This window comes from Erithacus rubecula (genome assembly GCF_903797595.1).
Source record: "Erithacus rubecula genome assembly, chromosome: 12".
Classification (NCBI taxonomy): domain Eukaryota; kingdom Metazoa; phylum Chordata; class Aves; order Passeriformes; family Muscicapidae; genus Erithacus; species Erithacus rubecula.
In genome coordinates this window covers 8,065,394-8,087,457 of record NC_136664.1, presented here as the reverse complement: position 1 = coordinate 8,087,457, position 22,064 = coordinate 8,065,394, and the positions used below count along the sequence as shown (strand labels likewise).

The 22,064-nt window shown below is 49.7% G+C and overlaps 2 protein-coding genes and 1 long non-coding RNA gene across 4 annotated transcripts in view; 2 read left to right on the top strand and 1 right to left on the bottom strand.

Annotated features, from left to right (window-relative positions):
- GNAO1 (G protein subunit alpha o1) overlaps positions 1-12,398 on the top strand; it is a 140,196-nt gene extending 127,798 nt beyond the window's left edge. Inside the window, exons 7-8 of one of the 2 annotated variants that reach the window (XM_079315794.1) lie at positions 10,127-10,280; positions 11,897-12,398. In XM_079315794.1, the coding sequence (XP_079171920.1) occupies positions 10,127-10,280; positions 11,897-12,084 (342 nt within the window). In that variant the 3' untranslated portion in view covers positions 12,085-12,398. Of the gene's footprint in view, positions 1-42; positions 263-10,126; positions 10,281-11,896 lie in introns of those variants that run through there. The other variant, XM_079315793.1, reaches the window with a different exon arrangement.
- A 3,002-nt stretch (positions 12,399-15,400) lies between these two features.
- The window catches only part of AMFR (autocrine motility factor receptor), a 28,400-nt gene continuing 21,736 nt past the window's right edge, over positions 15,401-22,064 (bottom strand). The window contains exons 13-14 of the mRNA XM_079315780.1: positions 18,328-18,512; positions 15,401-16,922 (exon numbers count right to left, since the gene is read on the bottom strand). Of these exons, the coding sequence (XP_079171906.1) occupies positions 16,781-16,922; positions 18,328-18,512 (327 nt within the window). The 3' untranslated portion in view covers positions 15,401-16,780. The remainder of the gene's footprint in view (positions 16,923-18,327; positions 18,513-22,064) is intronic.
- On the top strand, positions 18,519-20,830 carry LOC306806758. Its single transcript, XR_013775551.1, has 2 exons — positions 18,519-19,855; positions 19,923-20,830. It is a non-coding gene; the product is annotated as an uncharacterized lncRNA (long non-coding RNA).

Below are 22,064 nucleotides of genomic sequence, written 5' to 3'. Positions count from 1 at the left end.
ATTCACAGGGACGCTTTAACCCCTTTCCCTGCTCCCCTGCAGGCCCCAACGCCTTCACCGAGGCAGTGGCGTACATCCAGAGCCAGTATGAGAGCAAGAACAAGTCTGCCAACAAGGAGATCTACACCCACATCACCTGTGCCACCGACACCAACAACATCCAGTTCGTGTTCGACGCCGTCACGGATGTCATCATCGCCAACAACCTGCGCGGCTGCGGACTCTACTGACCCGCTCGGACCACGGGCAGCTCCCCCCCCTTGCCTTCTCCTCCTCGGAAGATGACAAGGAAGAAACACATAATTCCCTCCTCCTGTCCCAGAAAACTCTGCAGCAAGTTCTGCTTTCCCCAGACCCGTTTTGTTTTATTTTGGCTGGTTTTTGGTTCATTCCCTCGCTGCCCCGTTCTGCTCCTCCGTTCCAATTCACAGTGTTGTGCAGGGAGCTAACGCATTTCCCACAAAGTGCATTTCAACTGCCAAAAGACAAAAATACTTCAGTTTTAAAGAGAGAAAAAATCAAAGCCTTAAAATACTGGTCAGGAACAGTGTAATTTGGAACCAAAACTTTTTTTTTTTTTCTTGAAAATTAAGGGATATTGTTAATTCTCCTGATTATTTGCCTCTTTTTTTTTTAACACTATTCCTTTGGGAAGTGATAAATACAACCTGATCATTTTGAGAGTACCTTACAGCTCCAGTTCTGACCCAAAGCTGGAGGGTTTGGTGTTGAATGCAGCCACCATAGCTTGGATTTGTACATTCTCCTTTTTTCCAGCTTTTTGAACAAGTAAAACAGCCATACTGAGTTTTGCTGGTGTCTGAGTAACAGGGACACAGTAACAAAGCCTACTAAGCCTTGTCTAAAAGCATTCATTACTGGTAGCAGTTTTACCTCAAGATTTTCAAAATTAATGATAAAATTTATCTAGTGGTTGCTGTAACCCCTCCATGGAGGCCATGGGTCACTGGGCTGGGACCCCTGGAGTGCAGGCAGTGAAGATGCCCTGGGAATGGTGTCCTGATGGAGACTCCACACTCAGTGGCATCCTGACAAGGAATCCAGCCTGGGGACCTTTCCCACAGCACCTCCCAACCTTAGTGATTCAGCAGAGGTGATGCTCCTGCACACATGCACCATCACTTTCCAAACTTCAGCCTTGAAATGCTGGGGTGCATGAAAAATATTTAGCTCTGGCTTCTTCTAACAGAGTCTGGCCTTGAAGTGCCTGAAATAGGGAAAGGTGCTTTGGGAAACCTCCCCATGCTTGGGTGGCTGCAAAGTGTGCAAGAACCTCGTGGCCCTTCATTGCCCCTTGGGCATCTAAACCCCTTGAGAAGCCCAGCCTTGTGCTCTGAGCCCCCTTGGCTGAGAACAAGGCAGTGGCTTTCCTGTGTACCTCCTGCCTGAGCATCCCAGAGACACAGCTCCAGGGCTGGTGTCCCCAGTCAGGGCATCTCTTTACAGCATCTGTATTGAGATGGGTGGTTAACACTGGCAAAGGAGAGCTCAGGGAGCTGATTTGAGTCAAGTGATGGAGTAGGAAGGAAAAGTGCAAGGAAAGGAAGAAGGAAGAGCAGGGGAGAGAAGTGGGAAGGGCGAGGGTAGCACCTAGCACAGCAAAACTGGGGGCTCAAAGGACAAATGGAGGTAGGATGAGGTACATGTGGCCACCACCAAGAACTCTGGGTGCTGCTGAGTCAAAGGCAGAAGCGAATGTGAGAGGTGGGGTGTCACCTCTGTGGACATGGAGGGACTCTCAGAAGTGCACCCCAAAGTCTTTTTTGTTGTCTGACTGAGGCAGCCACCTCAGAGGTCCCACTCAGGGCCCACCTCACCTGGGGGCAGGTGGGCAGTTTAATCCCTGCCTCTTCTCTGTCTCTCTTAGACAAACACAAATCTTTGCAGGCTGCCACAAGTTCAGCTGTCCTCTCTTGGGGGCCTGATCTAGGAGTGGCTTTCAGGTCTCAGAAGGTCTTTTCAGGGCTGTGGTTGAGAGGGACAATATCTCTTCTCACTGTGCCCATTTAGGAGGGATGGTGTGAGAGCAGCCCAGAGCAGCACAGCCCAAAGGAGAGGGGCCAGGTGAGCCTCAGTGTGCAGGAGGCAGTGACAGAACACGGATGGTGGCACAGGAGGGAGAGGACAGTGGGAGAGGCTTAGGGAATGTTTTGGCAGAGAAGCTGCAGAGTGGATATGAGGCAAATTGAGATAGCAGAGAGGATGGGAAGAGAAGAGCACCTGAGAGCCAGGGGAGAGTCACAATCAGGGGCTGTGCTCTGCCAGGACAGTGTTTGTGACAAATCCCCAGCAGGGATGTGAGCACTCTGAGGCAAGCAGAGGAAAACGAGGTGCCTGTCACCCATCCAAGCAGCTACAGCCCAGCATGGCAGGTAACTGCCAGTAACCCCCAGAGAGCATTACATGATGAATTTACTATAGTACAGCAAGGGCCTGCTGCTGCTCTGCTGGGCACTAACAGCAATAGCACAACTCCCTGCCTCCCTGCTCTGGCACAAGCAGCCACATTTCCCTTCACCAGCTCAGCCTTGAAATGCCTCCAATGACATTGGCTCCTGCAAAGAGCTGGCCAGCAAAACCAGGAGCTCCTCATGCCACAGCCCACCCACACATCTGCCTGAGCCCCAGCAGTAGCACCCAGCATCCACATAGGTGTTGTGTCAAACCCAGGGCAGAAAAACCACACATTGGTTACATTTGGGATTTCACCTGTATAACCACTGGACCCGGAGTAGATGGCTGGTGCTGGCAGGGATGCAGGTCTTGTATTAAGCTGTGTAAGAAGACTTGGATCAGAAGCACTGGAGTTTTGGAGATTTTCTTTCTCACCCCTTCCCTTGCTGTGAATGATGTTTTATCCAAGCAAATAAGTAACAGAAGCTGTTCCCAGGGAAGGCAGCACCACACCAAGGCTTTGTGAGCTCCCAGCATAAAGCACAGGAATATTTTTGGTAAAGACAATTTAAATTAACTCAACTCCAAACTGCCAAATGCAGTCAAGTGACCAGTGCTGGCTCAGTGCACTTTACCACTCTCCAGGCTGGATTCAGGTAACCCATTCCCAGCTTTGCCAGCTGGGGGGTCCAAGCCCCCTCTGCAGCTCCAGCAGGTCCCTGGCACAGTGCTGACCATCAACAGCTGGAGCCCCATGGGGAGAAAAGGGAGAAAAAGCAGAAGAAATGTTGCCACACAGAGCCTCTTCTTTCATTTTCTTTGGCATATTGTGTGTCTAAAGCTTCGTCTCAGCTGCTGCTGCTGACATTCCCTCCCTCACACGAGTGTCATGAGGATTCACTGACAAATGCTGGAAACAGCCTTTGGAAGATGAAATGCTTCCAGTGTTAAACACTACTATCTCTCCCCCTGGATGGCCATGTATAGATTTGTGTCTCCAGAACGCCTGCCAAATTATTACTCACTGCTGGCTTCTGCATCCTCCAAAGCCCTTCCTGACAGATGTGCCTTCCACAAGCAACCTTTTGCCCCATGCTTTTTCTAAACACCAGCAATTCTTGCAGCAGTTGCCTAAAAAGTACCTTGAAATACATTGCCTGCTTTCAAAAGCCTTTTCTTAACAGCCCCTTGTGCTTTGCAATTGCCATGCTCTGAATCCAGAGCTGTGTTTCATTTGCAGTCTCCACATAGCAGGGATATTGCAACTGGTACAGCTGCATCAGAAATCCTACCAGGGCATAGAGGATAAATTTTAAAAGCACAAAATTCAAACAGCTATGTATACACCCTGCTGCCTTTCAAAGCTCATGTGGAAATTTGCAAATGAAAAAAAAAAAAAAAAAAAAAAAAAAAAAAAAGAAAGAAAAAAATGTTTTTAAAAGCCCTATTTGGGACGCAGAAAGTTTTTAACGACTCAGGTCACTGTTCAGCAACAGAAGCATCTGAAGGGGTGTCAGGATTGAAAGGAGCATTAGCAACTTCAGATAGCAGCAAAAAGAAACAAGGAAGCTCCCTGTCACTTGCTTCATAGTCAATGAGAGGGTCAGTTGTGGAGCCATGAGACCACAAAAATGAAAATAGCTTCTTTATTTAAACAACAATTTCAATGGAGCAGAGAAATCCCTACAGGCAAAGCCTTGCAGCGCTGCTGGGCTGAGCTGCAGAGCCACGGCAGGGAGTGGTGGCTGGGCTGGCTGGGAGAACGAGCAATAACCAGGCACTGGGCAAGCACACACTGAAGCAGCCCCAGGCTGGCAGGCAGGTCCCAGCCCTGCAGACAGTGGCACTCGGGCTGGCTCTCTCGGGCTGAGGAGCGCGGCGGGGCGGACAGCGGAGCGGCCACCTGCCCTGCCCCGAGACACCCCTGCTGCCCTGCTCCCTGCACAGCCACTCCTGGACTGCCACTGACACTCCTGGGACTGCCACTGACACACTCCTGGGACTGCCACTGACACTCCTGGGACTGGCACTGACACTCCTGGGACTGCCACTGACACACTCCTGGGACTGGCACTGACACACTCCTGGGACTGGCACTGACACTCCTGGGACTGGCACTGACACTCCTGGGACTGCCACTGACACACTCCTGGGACTGGCACTGACACACTCCTGGGACTGGCACTGACACTCCTGGGACTGCCACTGACACTCCTGGGACTGCCCATTGACACACTCCTGGGACTGCCCATTGACACACTCCTGGGACTGCCACTGACACTCCTGGGACTGCCACTGACACACTCCTGGGACTGCCACTGACACACTCCTGGGACTGCCACTGACACTCCTGGGACTGCCACTGACACTCCTGGGACTGCCCATTGACACACTCCTGGGACAGCCACTGACACTCCTGGGACTGGCACTGACACTCCTGGGACTGCCCACTGACACTCCTGGGATTGGCACTGACACTCCTGGGACTGCCACTGACACTCCTGGGACTGCCCATTGACACACTCCTGGGACTGCCACTGACACTCCTGGGACTGCCACTGGCACTCCTGGGACTGGCACTGACACTCCTGGGACTGGCACTGACACTCCTGGGACTGCCACTGACACACTCCTGGGACTGCCACTGACACTCCTGGGACTGCCACTGACACTCCTGGACTGCCACTGACACACTCCTGGAACTGCCACTGACACTCCTGGGACTGCCACTGACACTCCTGGGACTGGCACTGACACTCCTGGGACTGCCACTGACACACTCCTGGGACTGCCACTGACACACTCCTGGGACTGCCACTGACACTCCTGGGACTGCCACTGACACTCCTGGGACTGCCCATTGACACACTCCTGGGACTGCCCACTGACACTCCTGGGACTGGCACTGACACACTCCTGGGACTGGCACTGACACTCCTGGGACTGCCACTGACACTCCTGGGACTGCCACTGGCACACTCCTGGGACTGCCCATTGACACACTCCTGGGACTGCCACTGACACACTCCTGGGACTGCCCATTGACACACTCCTGGGACTGCCACTGACACACTCCTGGGACTGCCACTGACACTCCTGGGACTGCCCACTGACACTCCTGGGACTGGCACTGACACTCCTGGGACAGCCACTGACACACTCCTGGGACTGCCACTGGCACTTCCAACTGCATCTCTCAGGACTCTGGGACTGGAATTAGCTTCTTGCCTCCAGCCAGCTTTCCTGGATGGCTGGCCAGCCTGTCCCTGCAGCCTCAGGAGGAGCCTGCTGTGCCTCCTCTATTGACACAGTTTTGTTTTACAGGACACTAAGAGTATTAATGAAGGCAGTCTTTAATGCTTGTTAAAACAGATCTGGTGGGTTTAATCTGTCATGGCATGAGCCAAGTGCATGTCTGCAAGGGATCAGACCTTGTTCTCAGTCCAGGAGTGCAGTCTCCAAGAGGTCAGAATGTGATGTAGAAGATGCCCTTTTGTCAGAACATCCCTGTGTGCCCAGCCTCCCTGTGCAGCTCAACAAGGCAGACATTGCCTCTGGGGGATTTGCAGTCAGTGCTGGGAAAGGGACCAACCCTGCACTGTTAGTTTGTGTTACATGTCCCAAGTTTTTTGTGGTCACAAAGTCTCCTGGCGCCCGGGAGAGTTGCTGAGTTCCTGGGAAGAAGGCTGACCATCTGTCAAGTCAATTAGAGAAGCTTAGTTTCAGTGTGCTTGGGTGTTTTCATGGCTTGTTTTCAGGCTTACCACCAAAAACTCCACAACCATTTCCAAGGAAGCTAAAACACTCATTAGTGATCTGACACTGGGCACGTCAAGGCCAGTGGAAATGGTGTTACTGAGCATCACCCTGAGCACCCACACCCATCACTCACTCACATCCCCAGTGCACACATGAGAAAGCAGAGACGTGGTCCAGGTGGCACAAAATTGGAGACCATGGTCTTGCCTCTACCTCCCTGCAGGAAAGAGCAGGCAAACACACCCTGAGGCTCCCTGAGACTTCAGGGTACCATGTCATTTCTGAGCTCCAGCACTGGCTCAAGATAATTGATGCTGACAGATATGGGTACATGACCTATATAGTTACACTGAGAATGTGGCTATGGGAAGGGACTTTGCACAGGAGCACTCATGCCCCAACCAGCAGCCTGTGAGATCTTTATTTGTGTGCAAACACAAGCAAGTGCAACCTTTGAACACCAATGCCTTAGTGAGTGAAAGACCAAAGCCTCCAGCTGGCACCCTGCAGGCAGAGGGAAAGGGAGCTGGATTCAACAAACAGCCTCATCTCCCCAAGAGGGCAGCTCTGTCCATGGACAGTGCAGTGGGCACAGGGAGAAGAGACCAGGAGAAGAGGCAGAGGGGCTGGGATCTGGCTGGATGCTTACTGCCCCAGTCCTGACCCAGTGCAGGCAAACACAGCTAAAGCCACTGCTCCAGATGGGGAGAGGAGATCATGGCAGGTAAAACACCCTTTTCAGCAGTGCCTGACTCTCACCAGCTTTCCCAGTGCCGGACCAACCTGGTGGTGCTGGGCAAGCAGATAGGGTTGCTTAAGCACCAGCCATGGCCCTGTTAATTAGCCCAGTCCCTAATTTGTGCTCCTCAGCCCTATTCCCCCACCTCTTTTTTCCCACTTCAGCTCGACAAGGGAAGAGTGACCATCACCCAGACTCTGGGCTCCCTGCTCCCCACATTTCCCAAAGGATCGCCAGAGGCCGTCTCCATTTCCTTCCGCTGGTTTCCTGCTGAATCATTTCTCCTGCATGTTCGATGGCCCAAACTGTATTAACTGTAATTTTGTACCAAGAGTGACTGTCCATTGGTTTAATAGAGCGTTAGTTATTGTAATAATTTATTGGCTGTTGGTAATGTATTTATTAGTTACAAAATGTTAATAAAGTGCCAGCTCTTTTCTAGTGTGAGAGTGGTTTTATTGTGTCTCACTTGAGCGCGTCCAGCTTCTCAAACTTGTTATTTAACCTTATGGCTGCTCCACAAACACTTGCACAACACAAAGCACCAGCTGTCTGCCAGAGATTCATCCACCTGGAAATAAGGAATTTGGAAAGGATATAACCAAAAGATACTTCATTTTATGTAAGTATTTGGCAGGAATTTTTCTTCCTTTGGTCACCAGAGGCAGCAGCAGAGCAGAGGATCCTTGCTGCCCAACTGTTTCCTCAACCACATCAGTTACAAATCTTTCACAAGTCACAAGTTTTGTTTTTCCACTGTCTCTTTGTGTGAGCACAGAGTCAGAAGACCCATTGCTGGTTCAATTCAGTAAATGTTGTGTTCTCCTCCTTGCAGCAGCACAAAACATGGAGCATCCCTCCCTCCCTTTAAAACAATGCTTGAGCCAGTTTGTTCTTTTATGTTTAAACTAAAGATCTTCCATTATTTGGGGCATAATACAGAAGTAAGGAACTTGAAGAAACCGATAGAAAATTTTCTATAAACCTCAGCAAAGGAAAATGAACCATTGCTCCTTTTGACTTCATCAGCTTCCAGTGATGCGGCTTCAGCTGGACCCATCCTCAGACAGGAATTCCTGCATGTCCCATCCTATGAATCAGACAGAGCTACAGGCCAGCCTTGAGAAAAGCAAATGGCTGACAGGGAAAGGATTTTGCTTTGTGTACTGATACTGGGAATTTTTAAAACTTCCTCCAGGACACCATCCTTCTCAGATTCTGCCTGGGTGATCAGAACCCTGAAGTCATCAGGGTTATTTTACTTGAATGGGAATTCTCATTTCCCTGGGCAGAACTTTTATTTCGGCTGCTTTTCTACCAACACCATCACTTCTTTATTTAAATATAATAAATATATATACAACACCAGACATGAACAAGGAAAAGCCCATCCTGATACTCTCCATGAAAATCTCAAGACCCAGCAGTTTCACAACAACCACAAGTCAAGAAGATCCACGTCCTTTTGTGGCAGTTTCTGCTTTCCCTATGAATAAGGCCCCTTTTTTTATTTCAAGATAAGGATCAGATTGAAGTCCCAAGGCTTTGGAAAGCGCCTGCTTGGCATCCCCAGCTACTCTTTGTCAGGGAACCGACAGTGCAATCGTGAAGCCTTTCAAGATGAAATCAGACAGCTGCTAAATTTTGCATGCAGAAGCTACCATTGAAGTGGAGCTAATAAAATGACTCACTAATAAAACATTCATGGAAAACTGCAAAATGTGCAATTGGGTCATCATTTCATTAGCAAGCACACGTGTTCTCCCGGCGAGCCCCGAGCCCCCTTTGCTGTGCCTCCAAAAAAGGGGCTGTGAGGGGACATCGTGGGACATTTGCTGCAGGAGGGTTCCCCTCCCACTGCAGAGCCTCCTTACACACCCTTCCAGGAGATTCCACAAGGATTTTGTGAGCAGCTGTGTCCCCATTCAAGCTTGAAGCAGTTGAGATAGAACTGGGGGGCTCAGCCCCAAAGGGGGTTACAGGGAGGGGAAACAACTGGTTTGCACCAGGAGCTTTGCAAGTTCAGTAGAAACAAGGTGGGTACAAACAATGAAAGGGACACAGGGACCTCCTGAAATGTCCCCCAAAGCTGTCAGTGGACCAGCAGGGAATGGCTTTCTGGTGATTCTAAGAGCAAGTTAATGATGGAGAAAATGCTTGGGAGCTCTTGGAGGGCCAGATCTGTCCTGTCCAGTGGCACCTCCACACTAACAGTGAGTGCATGCACCTGCATGGGAGCACCTGCTCTGTGGGGCCCTGTGGCAGCCAGGGGGGCACAGGACAACCTCACCTCACCTCACCTCCTCCTGTTCTGCTGTCTGCTCTCCACTTCTTAAAAACTCTGGTAGCATAGGGGAAATATGACTGTTTATGGGTTTTGTCCACATGTAAATGGAAAAAAAAATAGAAAAAAAAAATCCCAAAAAACCAACAAAACTACAGCTTTTTATAAATTTACCATTATGCTCCTACCAAAGCTTTTCCAAGCCTAAAGTTTCCCTGGAGCAGCCTGCAAGCCCAGAACTCTCAGGAGAGCTGGGAAATGAGCTGGCAGAGGCACCTGGACTGGTTAACACCATACAGGTTACCTCCTTGGGATTTCTTAGTAGCAACCCAGCCACCACAGGTGTTTTCAAAGCTGAGCTGAAGATTTTTCCAGGGATGGGACCTGCCTCAATCTCTGGGCAATACCTTGGCACTGATCTCACTATGATGATACCACTCAGTGCCAAGTGCCCTTCCAGGCAGATCCATAGGACCATCCTGGGATGGCCAAAGTCCCCTCCATCCCAGTCCCCATGCCCAGTGTGTCCGAGCTGCTGGCTGATGCTGTCTGTCCATCCTTTATCTGGGCTCTCCAAAGGATGCCTGAAGAGAAACAGGGCCCCTTCCCTACTCCTTTGGTGAGCCAGGGGAGAAACACATTACTTTTTCCCTGCTTTTTCTTGAGGTTTTAAATGTCTGCTTTGGCAGAGTGGCCCCACAGGGATGTGTGGGAGGATCAGCTGCAGCCTCCAGCCCAAGAGGAGTGCAATACCCCATTTCCTCCACCTGTGTAACAAGCTCAAATTCACCACTGTCTCTTATTATAGAGTTTTTTTGGTTTTTTTTGCTTTCTAACCATTTCAGTTCACAAAAATGTTCTCCTCTCCTCTAACTCTCTGTCTTTGCCTTCCTCTCTCCCCTCTTCTCCCTCTGTGCTCCCCTTTGCAGAACCGCATGCACGAATCTCTCATGCTCTTCGACTCCATCTGTAACAACAAATTCTTCATCGATACCTCCATCATTCTCTTCCTCAACAAGAAAGACCTATTTGCTGAGAAGATTAAGAAGTCACCTCTGACCATTTGCTTCCCTGAGTACACAGGTAGGTCCTGGGGCTGACACGGCACAGCTGCTGTGACACCCACTCTGCGCCGCTGGGGCTGGGGGACAGGGGAACAGGGGGACAGGGCACCTTTGGGGGGTGCAAAAGCACCTCATGAGCTGGGATGCAGCTCCAGCACCCCTCTCACGGCTGGGCTGTGTCCTGGGTGAGGCAGTTCTTGTGGTAAAGGTGCCTGAGCAGCTGGTGGGACAGAGAGGGTCAAGATGAATGGAGAGGAGCTGAAATGGGCCTGGGCACAGGGAGCTGTGGAAAGAAGACTTGGCAGGAGCTGACTGGCCACCACTGGAGCCATCCTGTTTGCTGGTGGCTCCTGGGAAGCTCCTGCAGGAGGAGCTGAGACTCGTGGTCCTGCAGGCTGCATCCTCCTGGGCGTGCCTTCACACTGGGTGTGGCTGGGGAGGAAAGAGCCCCTCCCTTTACAGCAGGAATCTGTGGAACCACAAGAGAATCATCCATTTTGTAGTGAAACCAACATGGCCTGGGGAAAAGGATAAATAACCAAGAAGATGGGCAAGAATAGATATTTTGGAATTCTCTAAGGGAAAGAAAAAAGCCAGTTTAAATTCAGACTCCAGCATCCCCTACAGATACTGAGATGTCTCTGAACTGTTCCACCCATCCATCCTGGATGCCAAACCCTGGGGACAAAGGAGTCCCCCAGCAAGATGGCACTCATTCCCTATGGCATAAGTGCACCAGCATTTCCAACAGAGGCATTCAGGCTTCTCCATCCTGAAGGCACCAGCAGTGTTCTCACAGCCACCTGGCAGAACAATCCAGACTGTCCCACCTGCAGCTGCGTGGCACAGCCAGGCTGCCCCATGGAGGGGGACACCGGCCCAGCTTGCCTCTCCCTCGGCCACCCACTGCCCCAGGAGCCGGGGGAACCAGCGAGCTGGGAAAGGAAAACAAATCTCCAGATAATAGCAGCTCTGGCAAAGGCGATTTCAGGGGCGTAGCTCAGCTTTGTGGCTTCCCGCGAGGGGCGGGCGCGGCCTCTCTGCTGCCCTAAGCAGCTTAATGCAATAATGCACATTTTTCGGCTCAAACATCTGGCGCCTCTCCAGCCCACCTTCCCAAGCGAGCCCCCAGGCAGGAGCCAGCAGCCAAGCCGTGTGTCCCCAGCCCAGGGGCACAGAGGGCTCAGCCCCCCAGGGTCAGCCACGGTCCAGGGGGGATGCTGGGGTGGCCACCAGCTCTCCTGGCCACCTCTGCCCCCAGGCCATGAGCGTGTCGGGGACACCCCCAGGGACACCCCCAGAGACAGGGTGGGCACAGCTGGGGGGTTCTGCCCTTCCCAGGGGAAAGGAGAGGGCGGAGAGGGCAGAGCAGCAACACCTGGGGAGGAGGAGCCCTCAGCAGGGCTTAGGTGTGATGGTGCTGGGGAAAATGGAGCAGAGGGGGAGCAACAGGGTCATAGGGGTGGAAAGGAGGGAGATGGGAGGAAATGGACCTTGCTGAGGGTGAAGGGTGGGGGGGGGGGGGTGAAAATAAACCGTTTTGCCTGTTTCTGTTGCGATGAAAGCCCCGGGCAAGCAGCGCGGGGCCGGAGGGGGCGGGGGGCGGCCCTGCCCTGAGCCCCGCTCTGCCCGCAGGTCCCAACACCTACGAGGATGCGGCCGCCTACATCCAAGCACAATTCGAGAGCAAAAACCGCTCCCCCAACAAGGAGATTTACTGCCACATGACGTGTGCCACAGACACGAACAACATCCAGGTGGTTTTTGACGCCGTCACCGACATCATCATTGCCAACAACCTGCGGGGCTGCGGCTTGTACTGAGCCCCCGGCGCACAGCGACTGCTTGGGTGGCGATCCCGGCGCCAGGAGAGAAAAGAAACATAAAAATAACAACGACAACAAAAAAACAAACCCCAAAGCAACCACACACAGACACACAGACACACACGCGCGCGGGGAAAAAAAACAAAAAAAAAAAAACAAAAAAAAAAAGAAACGAAAAAAAAACAGATTGAAGGAGAGAAAAAAAAAATGTCATCATAATCATGCGAGTTGGTAAATAAAAAGGCATAAGGAAAAATTATATATATACGTATATATATATATAAAAATCCACACCCACCTTTTTAGTTTGTTTTTTTGCACTCCCTCCTCCCTCCGGGCCAGGGTCGCAGCTGGGGCATCCCGGGGGCTCTGCCCGGCCCAGCATCCCAACAGCTCCGGGACAGGCGGGGAAAGGGGAAAGGGCAGCGCCCGGCCCGCTCTGCGCAGGGGCTTCTCCTCACAGCAGCTATTTGACCACGGGCTGCTATTTTTAAATTATGATTATTGTAATTCGTTATTGTGAGTTGGCTTTTTAAAATTGTTATTATTTTGATTTTTTTTTTTCTGCATAGGCAAGGCCGGGCTGCCCCTGCCTGTCCCCGGCCCCACTGCCGCCTTCAAAAACAAAATTTTTTTTCTTTTTTTTTTTTTTCTTTTTTTTTTTTTTTTTTTTTTTTCTTTTTTTTAAGAAAGAGGGAAAAAATTGAAAATTGCCCCCGGCCACACGTCACAGCTAAAAAAGGAAACAACAAGCAGATCTTTGGAGCTTCTCCCATTTCACCCTGACTGTTGGGGATGCAGTGGGAGCATCCTCCTCCTGCTCCCTTCCCAGGGTTTCAGGGAGGTTTAGGTCAGATGTTTTGAATTCCCGAAGCCCTCACCAGCCGGAGCCGGAGGGTTTTTCCCATTTTTTCCCTCCTGGTTTAACATCTCCCTGCTGCCAGTCACTGCTCACTCTCCAGGGTATCCAAAAGCACAGCTCGGCCCCCAGCCAGTCCCCCCTCATCCCTCCTTCAGGGCCGACCAGGACATCAGGGAGGGCTATACAAATATATATATATTATTTTATTTTATTTTTTGTTTAGAGTATTTTTTTTTTTTGTTTTCGTTTTGTTTTTATTTTTAACTCTTTCCAGTGAATGCTTTTTTGTGCTGCTTTTCTCTCCCCCTCTCCTGCCCCACTCCTCTCTCCCTTTAGTGAATGGTGTTTTCTCTCTCATGTGGGGATGTTTGTGCTGCAAAATAAGAAAAAAGGAAAAAAAAAAAGGAAAAAAATCTTTAAAAAACAAACTTTAAAAAAAAAAGCAAGAATGAAAATAATTTAAAAATTTTAAAAAACACACACAAAACCACAAAAAAATAATTTAAAAAAATAATAAAAAAACAACAACAAAAATCGAATGTAGTGTTTACATTGAAGCCACCGTTTTCATGACCAATCCCTCGTCATTTCTACTTTGATTAGTAACCAGACGTCTTCACAGTTTCACTTTTACGAGTTACCTTTGCTGAAGAAGAGCAGTCACACCTGTTCAAAAGAAAATGAATAAATAAAGAGGAAACTTAAAAAAAAGATATTATATATATATATATATAAAAAGCGCCAGGTCTTTCTAAGCCTTTCTATTACCAATCAGTGAGGTTTCTGTGATATATTACACACTGCCAATCTCTTTCTCTGACTAATGGAAAAATTCATGTGTAGCTCAATAAAGAGAATGTTTGTCTGTACCCCGGGCTCTCCCTCCCATGCCTCTGCCTCCTTCTTTCCCCTGCCTGCCTCCTTCCGAAGAGAGGAAGAAGAAATGCCAAAAAACACATTTTGGGGGATTTGCTGCTGGTAGCAGAGGGAGGAGGGCACTATGGATTGGTGTAACTGTAGAATGGGTGTGAATCTTAGGAAGTTCTCTGGTGCTACAGAACATCACTGTGAGCAAAGGTCCCCCCAAAAGACCTCCCCAGGCAAGAAAAGATTTTTATATTTTTATGGAATTTTTATTTCTTTAGGGAATGCAAAGCTAATCCCTAGGGTGAGTCCTTAACTTAAGGCAACATCACAAATCCCACAGTATCCAAGTTTTTTCCCACAACATATACAGGAAGATTTTCCCAGCAAGTTGAGGCTTTCTCCCTGCTGCTCAACCAATTCAGGGTTTGTTTGGATTTTTGGGGGGTTGGGTTTTTTCCACAGTTTGGGTTTTTCCTGCACTCTCCTTCATCCCAGGTGCCCAGCTCCTGTCCCTGCCAGCACTGGGCACTGTGACCACAGGTGGGACACTCGGAGAGCCACCAGCCCCTGGGCACAGCCTGGCACTGCCTGGCACAGGGCTGGGGTGAGGAACCACAGCTGACATCCCCTCCTGCACCACGGAACACTTCCAAACCCATGGGACCACCCAGGGATGGAGCCCCCCTGGCGTGTCCCCAGTGCCCCATGGCATGTCCCCAGTGCCCTATGGCGTGTCCCCAGTGCCCCCATGGCGTGTCCCCAGTGCCCCCATGGCATGTCCCCAGTGCCCTATGGCATTTCCCCAGTGTCCCCAGTGCCCCCCTGGCGTGTCCCCAGTGCCCCGTGGCGTGTCCCCAGTGCCCCCATGGCATGTCCCCAGTGCCCTATGGCATGTCCCTAGTGTCCCCAGTGCCCCCCTGGCGTGTCCCCAGTGCCACCCTGGCGTGTCCCCAGTGCCCCCATGGCGTGTCCCCAGTGCCCCCCTGGCGTGTCCCCAGTGCCCCATGGCATGTCCCCAGTGTCCTGTGGCGTGTCCCCAGTGCCCCCATGGCATGTCCCCAGTGCCCTATGGCATGTCCCTAGTGTCCCCAGTGCCCCCTGGCGTGTCCCCAGTGCCACCCTGGCGTGTCCCCAGTGCCCCCTGGCGTGTCCCCAGTGCCCCATGGCGTGTCCCCTGCCCAGCCCCGAGCAGGGAGGGCTGCCTGGCAGAGCCCTGCCTGCAGCAGCAGCTCCTGCCCAACACTTTTCCAAGGTTTTTCCCTGCTGTTTACAGCCACCAGAAGTGTATGTTGGCACTGGGAAGGTCCATCGGGCCTCTCTCTCCTCAGATGACCTCCCTTTCCAGGGAGGCAGAGCCAGCCAAGAGGCCACCACTGGTCCTGCTGCTGGGCACAAACCAGCCTTTCAGGCTCAAGTAGATCATGCTGCAGTGGTGCTGTGGGCAAAGGTGCCATCCAGTGGTGGCCAGGGTCCACTCCTCAGGGAGCTGCCAGGAAAAGGCAGAACAGAAAGGAAAACAGCCTGAGTCTCTGAAACACCCCCACCATGAGAAAACATGAGAAATCACACTACAGAGATTTACAAACAATTTCCAACACTGATCAAGGTTTTATTTTTGTTTGGTTGGGGTTTTTTAACAGTAAAAACAAAACAGCTGTGTTGAAAGCAAAACCAAAGATCTCAAAAAATATTCTGAGGTTTACTAATAGCATTGCAAGGTAAGGCTTCCCAAAGAGTTTTATTGAAATAAATTATTTTCACCTAAACATCAATGCACTTCCTCTCATTAAATTCACCTTCACCTAAAAACCAACAGTAAAAAAATTACCAACAATTCTAGATAATACTGGGCTCCTTCTAAAGGACGGTGAAACTAGAACTCACTCTTCAGAATTTTAAAAATTAAGTCACTGCCATGTAAAATTCAACTATGTAAGCTAGCGGCGGCGGCGCCAAGGGGATCTCAAAAGTTCTTAAGAAAATCCAGGTTAGCAGGTTGGGCTGCAGCCAGCAAGGGCCCAGCTGCCCCCATTCCTCCAGTCTTTCTGAATAAACTCAGGGTGGGATTGTGGGGTTAAAAATGAAATAAAAAGCAAGATAACTGAGCGAGCTCCACGCCGTCCCATCCTGTTGTGCCGGGAGCCCGGGACAGGCAGGTTTGACTTTGGACTCCCTCGGCTCATGGCAATACTGTAACCTCACCTGAGGTCCCTCCTCTTCACTGGATCCCCCTCTGTCCCTCACTTGTTCCTGGTCATAAAAGGCAAAGGAAAAGTGCAGCCCTGGGGATGGACAGAGCCAAACCTCTGCCAGTGCAGAAGAGCCCAGCAACAGTGATGTGGGAATCAGCGTGAATCAGCGCTTTGCTGCACAATTCATGAATTCAGGTTTTTCTGTGTTGTGTAGCCAGACAACTTCATCCAGTGTAAGAACCTCCCAGTGATGCTCCCCCAGCCCTTCAAGCTGCCCTACATAACACCCTTGGCTGCTGAAGGAACAGGGACTGGGAGCCTGCTCACCTAACTCAGGGCTTGCTGCAAGCTTCTAAGCTTCCTTCCCTGGGAGCAACTGCCCCCGTCTGGAGCAGAACATGCACTCTGTGCATGCACTCTGTGACCTGCACCCACAGCTACCTCAGAACACACTTCCCCAGCCTCTGCTGTGCAGTCAGCCCCATAGCTCATGCCAGCTGCAGAAATCATGCCCGTGGTTTAGAAATTGCCGTTTGTTGTGGAGAGGATCAACGTCACATAGAAAATATTACAAAAAAGGTTAATTTGTCAGCTGTCCAAACATTATTAGACCACATGCTTTATACAGCAGAGAGGCAGCCAGCTCACTCGGCAGCACAGCCAGCTGAACTCTGAAGAGACACTTTCCTGCTGGTATAGAAAGCGCAGGGTTTTTATTTAATTTATTTCTTCAACGTCGCTCACGAGGAGGAGGCAGGAGGGGCAGCGAGCGCTAGGAGTTCTGCTGCATCTGAAGTCTCCGCTCGGCGGCGGCTGCGAGGGTCCGGCGGCGCAGGGCGGCGGCGTCGGCCGCGCCCTCGGGCAAAGGCCGCTCTGTGCTCAGCTCCTCCTCTGAGGTTTTGTTTAAGTAACGCCTGAGGGGAAAAAGGAAAAGATGAGTGAGCAGAGCCCACCTCATTCTGGCTCGGAAAAATGCGTCCCTGCAGTCAGGGAGAGCTGGAAGGCAAACTAGCAGGGAAATGCCTCAAAAGAAGGGCACACAAGTTAGATGTGCTCCGAAAAAAAGCCCACGTCACCTACAAGGGGCTCTGCAGAGTTGGCAGAAGCTCTTAGGTTTTGTACAAGATCCTTGTGCCTGTGGGAGGGAGCCAGTTCTAAAGGTCAGGGCTGTCCTCTCAACTCAGAGCCATTCACAGCAGGTGAGTTACTGACTCCTCTGTTCTGTTACTGCACTCCTCACTCTGGCACTGCTGCCACAAGGCACTCAGGTGAGCACCTGACAGAAGGGTGCACAGTGTAAAGTAAGGCCAGAGGGCAAGGAAGTTGCTGCCAGAGTTAACATCTCAGAGAATTTTTACACTTTAAATGCAAAAAACAGTAGTTTGAAATTCAACAGCTCTTCAAACCAGTAAACAAATTCAAGAATACTCTGTCTCCCTAAAAGACATTTTTTTCAAACATCAAGGAAAAATTAAGTCTAGGAGCAAGTCTGTTTATAGACTTACAAAAGGTGTCACACTCCCAGGTATTTATAAGGCATTTCAGTGCAGAAAAGAAAAAGAGCAGCAGTAGCCTGACTGCACCAAAGGATCCAGAACTCAGTGGGGTTGTTGTGGACCCTCTCAGCAGTGTCATGGCAATACAAAGGAAGGAAAAACACTCTTTGAGAAGTTTTTTCTACATCACTAAAGTACTGTTCTGCTTAATCAGCAACTGGATGCTAATAAAGTCCACCAACATAACTGGAATACCAGTAAAAAAGTTAGATTCCACCTGTAACAGTTATTACTGGTTGGGTTAAAAGACAGTTCAAGTTGGCCCCTCTCTCTTCAGCAGTGCTGACTGGCTGGTGCTGAGCTCCTCTGGTGCAGTCTAGAAAGGGTCACCTGTCAGATCTGCACTGCTCTGGGCTCTGTATCTGGAGAAAGTGGTGCCTGACAGGAATTTCAGCTGTAAGAGCACAGGCAGTGAGGGCTGATACCTGTGCCAGAGGTCAAACTAAGGATTGCTAAAGGACTCAGCCCAAGTAACCCGTTCTCAGTACATTCTTAGACTAAAGCCACTGAAGCTGGGAAAATGAGCCTTTGATTTGCAAGAGCTCTGGATGAAGTGCACAGGAAGCTGTGTGCATGCTGGGACACATGGCACTGTTTCAGAGTTGGCTTTAGCAGTGTCAAACAGCATCCTGAGCCTGCTGTGGCAGATGTATTCATTTCCTCTCACTGCTTTTCACATCAACCCAGTGGTCCAAATCCACTTGAAAGCCCTTCTGGGGACCCCACCTGAGTGGCCAGGCTGGAGTTTTAGGAAGGAACATACTTTCGAGCTTGCTGCAACAAGTCCTCCTTCCGCTGAACCAACATTCGCTGCCTTTCGTCGGCTGACTTGGAAAAGCGACTCCCCCTGGCCTCAAAATCTTCTGCTTCATTAGGTTCTGCTTCCATTTCGTTGAATTCCACCATCTCTTCCAGTCTGGAATTCAGTTCAAGTGGCACTCTCTCAGTCTAAGAGAAAAGTAAATAAGGCATACATCTTTGCAAAATTTGGGCTTATTTGCATCAAAACAACAAGCTACAAAGAATTGTCATTTTCTGAGGCACTGGAAGAACCAGAATTTCACCTGCTGTATATCCAATTCCCTTGGGTTCCTTTGAAAACCCCAGCCAAAAAACAGAACAAAGCTATTTCAAACCATGCTCAAAGATCCTGTATCCTATAACGCTGTATCTTTCATGCCATGTTTGAAAGTAATGTCAAAGACAAACATTAATTACTCATAATTAATGCTCTCTGAAAATGGGACATTTGAAAGTCAGATTCTGCAGCTGACTTGATAAGTGATGCAACAGTAAAGAGTTGAAAAAAGCAGAAATCCACATACTAAGGAAAGAATAAAGTATTTGCAAAGATTATTTGTGCTCAAGAAGGCAATTTATGAGGCTTTGGTTCACTGGGTTCTGCAGCACCCAAATTATCCTGGTTTAGAGGGCTGGAGCAAGGCTGGCAACTGTCCTGAGCATAGTGTGCCAAGAGAGGAGCTGGCAGCCCCCACATGGCAGCTCTCCCCCCTGACAGCCATCTGACAACACTAACCCAGAACTGAGCTGATGGACGATGGCGCTGGGCTCAGCAGCAGAGGTGCAGCACATCCTGATCACACCCTGCCACACAGGATCAGATCAGCCCACCACACACAACCACAGCAAGAGCCAAGGAACAAATCACCTCAGTGAAGGGCTGAAGGGTGCAGCCATCACTTGGTACCCCAGAGGATGACTCGAGCCAGTGGGATGCTCTAAGGAAGTACTGGCCAAGGCAGCTCCTACTGCCTGGTCTGGGGCCTTTGGCAGAGCTGCTGATTCCATGGGATTGCTGCTCCAGTCCCAAAGGCCTGGATGTGGCAGCATCACAGCACAGCACTCAGGTTTAGAGAGCTGATGTGCAAAACAAGTTGAGTCATCCCAAAGCCCTAGAGACAGGCCAGTAACGCCATCTCCCCGCCACAATGCCTCCAGAGAGCAAACACCAAGACAAATGTCACTTCCCATTAGGGAGGTGAGCCAAGCAGGAATCCCAGAGCCCAAGTCAGCACAGTACAGACACTGCAACCTCAAACACAAGTATGGGTGTTCAGCCTCTCTTAGCAAAAACACCAGTGCTGCATTCACCAAAGTGCTCCAGTACAAAAACAAATGCGCTGGGATAACACAGGGGCACCACTGGACTGCCTCAAAGCACTGCCACATCCCTGAGCAGGGAGGGAGACACCCACAGAATGATCCAATGGATTGTATTTGGGGCCAAGATGACCTTGGCAGACCCACTGGAACAGGTACAGAGCAGCTCAGCTGCTGCTTCCAAATACCACAGAGGTGGGCAGAGAAAAGGGAAGCTCTGCTGGGGGAAGCAGTGAGGAGGCCACTTACTGCAATCAATGTTCAGACAAGATCACTCATTTTTTTCCCCCCTGGGTCACTTGTATCAGAAGATGGCTTACCTAATGTCTGGGAGTTTTTCATAAGGTTACAAAGATTCAAAAATCAATATCCAGTGTCCAATCCTCTATCTGAGCACAGAATAGTTACCAAGGAGGTTTTAGAGACAAAACTATCACAGCTAATTGCAGCAAAGGTTATGACAAGCCTCAGTAATGCAGCAGAACACAGACGCTGAAGCCTCTGTACTACAGAAACTATTCCTCTTTCAGGCTCCAAGAGAAAAAGTTTCATGAAAGCCATGGGATGCCTCAGAAGTGTCTCTAAATAGCCAACCAGTACTTAAACAAGGTATAGGAATGGAGAGGAGGCAGAGCATTATGCACATCACTGGAAGCATCAGCATTCCAATGCACAGCTGGAGTGAAGCAGACACAGGGTCTCACTATGGGTACAGACCAGGACTGACAGAGGCTGTCAGTATTTAGAGCATTATCTCACAAACCTGTAACAAGATTTATACCATGATGGTGCTCAGAGATGCCTCTCAACTACCATTACATTATATCAGCACTTACTCTCCAAAACCACAAGCTACAACTAGGGAAAAAAACCCCAGTCATTATCTCTATCTTAAGACCTTTGAACTCTAAGTAGAATGAAGTCATAATATTACATAAGGCACTAGGAAAACCAAAACTACTCATTAAGAAGGGTTCTTTTATTTGAGCAGCTTAGCTGCCCTAAGAAGTGTTGTTTCCAACAAGCAGAACTGATAGGTTGTTGTTATCTCCAGTTGCTGTTGGAGATCTCCAATGATTCCCAGCGGGTATGCTGAAAAAAAAAAAAAAACAAAAAACCAAAACCAAAAACAAAACCAAAACAACGACAAAAAAATAAGGACGATTGCTTGTAAAATTTACTCTAAGGGTACAGCACAAATGAATTGGAGTTTCCAAGGTCTCTCTCAGACACTGTCATAAGGTGTCAAGGTCTATCTTATCAATATAGAAATTCAGGTCATACTCAGAGGAGATGATGGCAGCTTCTTATGTCCATTCCCACTTGCCTTTAAAAAGCTTCTCACAACTCCAGTGAACCCTGCTGAAGTAGCTTGTTTGCTGCTTGCCCTTTTCTCACAGACAAGCCTTTGGCTGACTACAGCATCAGATTCTTCTGGCAAGCAGAAAGAGATACACCAGGTATTTGGTTACAATTAAAATCAAAATCAAGGGGACGCCAAAGTGACAGGAGTTCCTTAGAGCCAGAGGCTCCCAAGGCTCCTCTCCACAACAGAAGGACTCTCAACAGGCAAGGAGTTTAGTAAGACTCCGTGGTAGAACTCTGAGTTCTGTAAGAGAGTGAGCAGTTTGTCCAAAGGTAGCCTAACACTAAATGCACAAAGTATTTCTGAGGCAGGAAGAGGACACCAGCCCCTTCCAGCTTCCACAGCACTACCCAGCACACATTCCTCTCTATGCATGGCACTCTCAGTCTCCCACTTCAGCTCTTGCCTATGATTCCCCTTTGGCACAGTATGTACCCACCCAGGAAAACCCTCACAGAGGCCACCAGTTCATCCCCCACAAGTAGCCACCTGCAGCTCAACTAAACTACAGGATATTCACAAGTGTTCCACTGTCTCCAGGTCATCTCTGTGCTATCCTACATGGTAAAAACAGATTCTCCATCCAAACCACCATTTGCTCCAGCCAGAACACATCATCTGAGCAGAGCTCAGAGGCACTGCAAAGCAAAAAGGCATCTCTATTTGAGAGCATGTGCTCAGTGCTGTGATGTGTGGACACTACTTCTAGGTTTTCAAGGTTCTGTAGAAGGAAAGACAGAAATACAGGCAGTGCCAGGAGGGAAGAAAGGTGAACAGCAACACAGTCATTCAAAATTGGATTTGAAATCAGAATCAAGCTAAGGATAACTAGTTAGATACCTCTCTCATTAAAGAGCAGGGCAAATGCCTCCAAAATCTTCAGAAAAACCCAGAAGTCTACACCAAGATTTTAATTCCTGCAGTTCTGTAGCTGCTACCCCAGGGTCTCACCAAATATCTACTAAAATACCATCACTACCACCTCTTCCTCAGCCTCAACTGCATAATCAGTC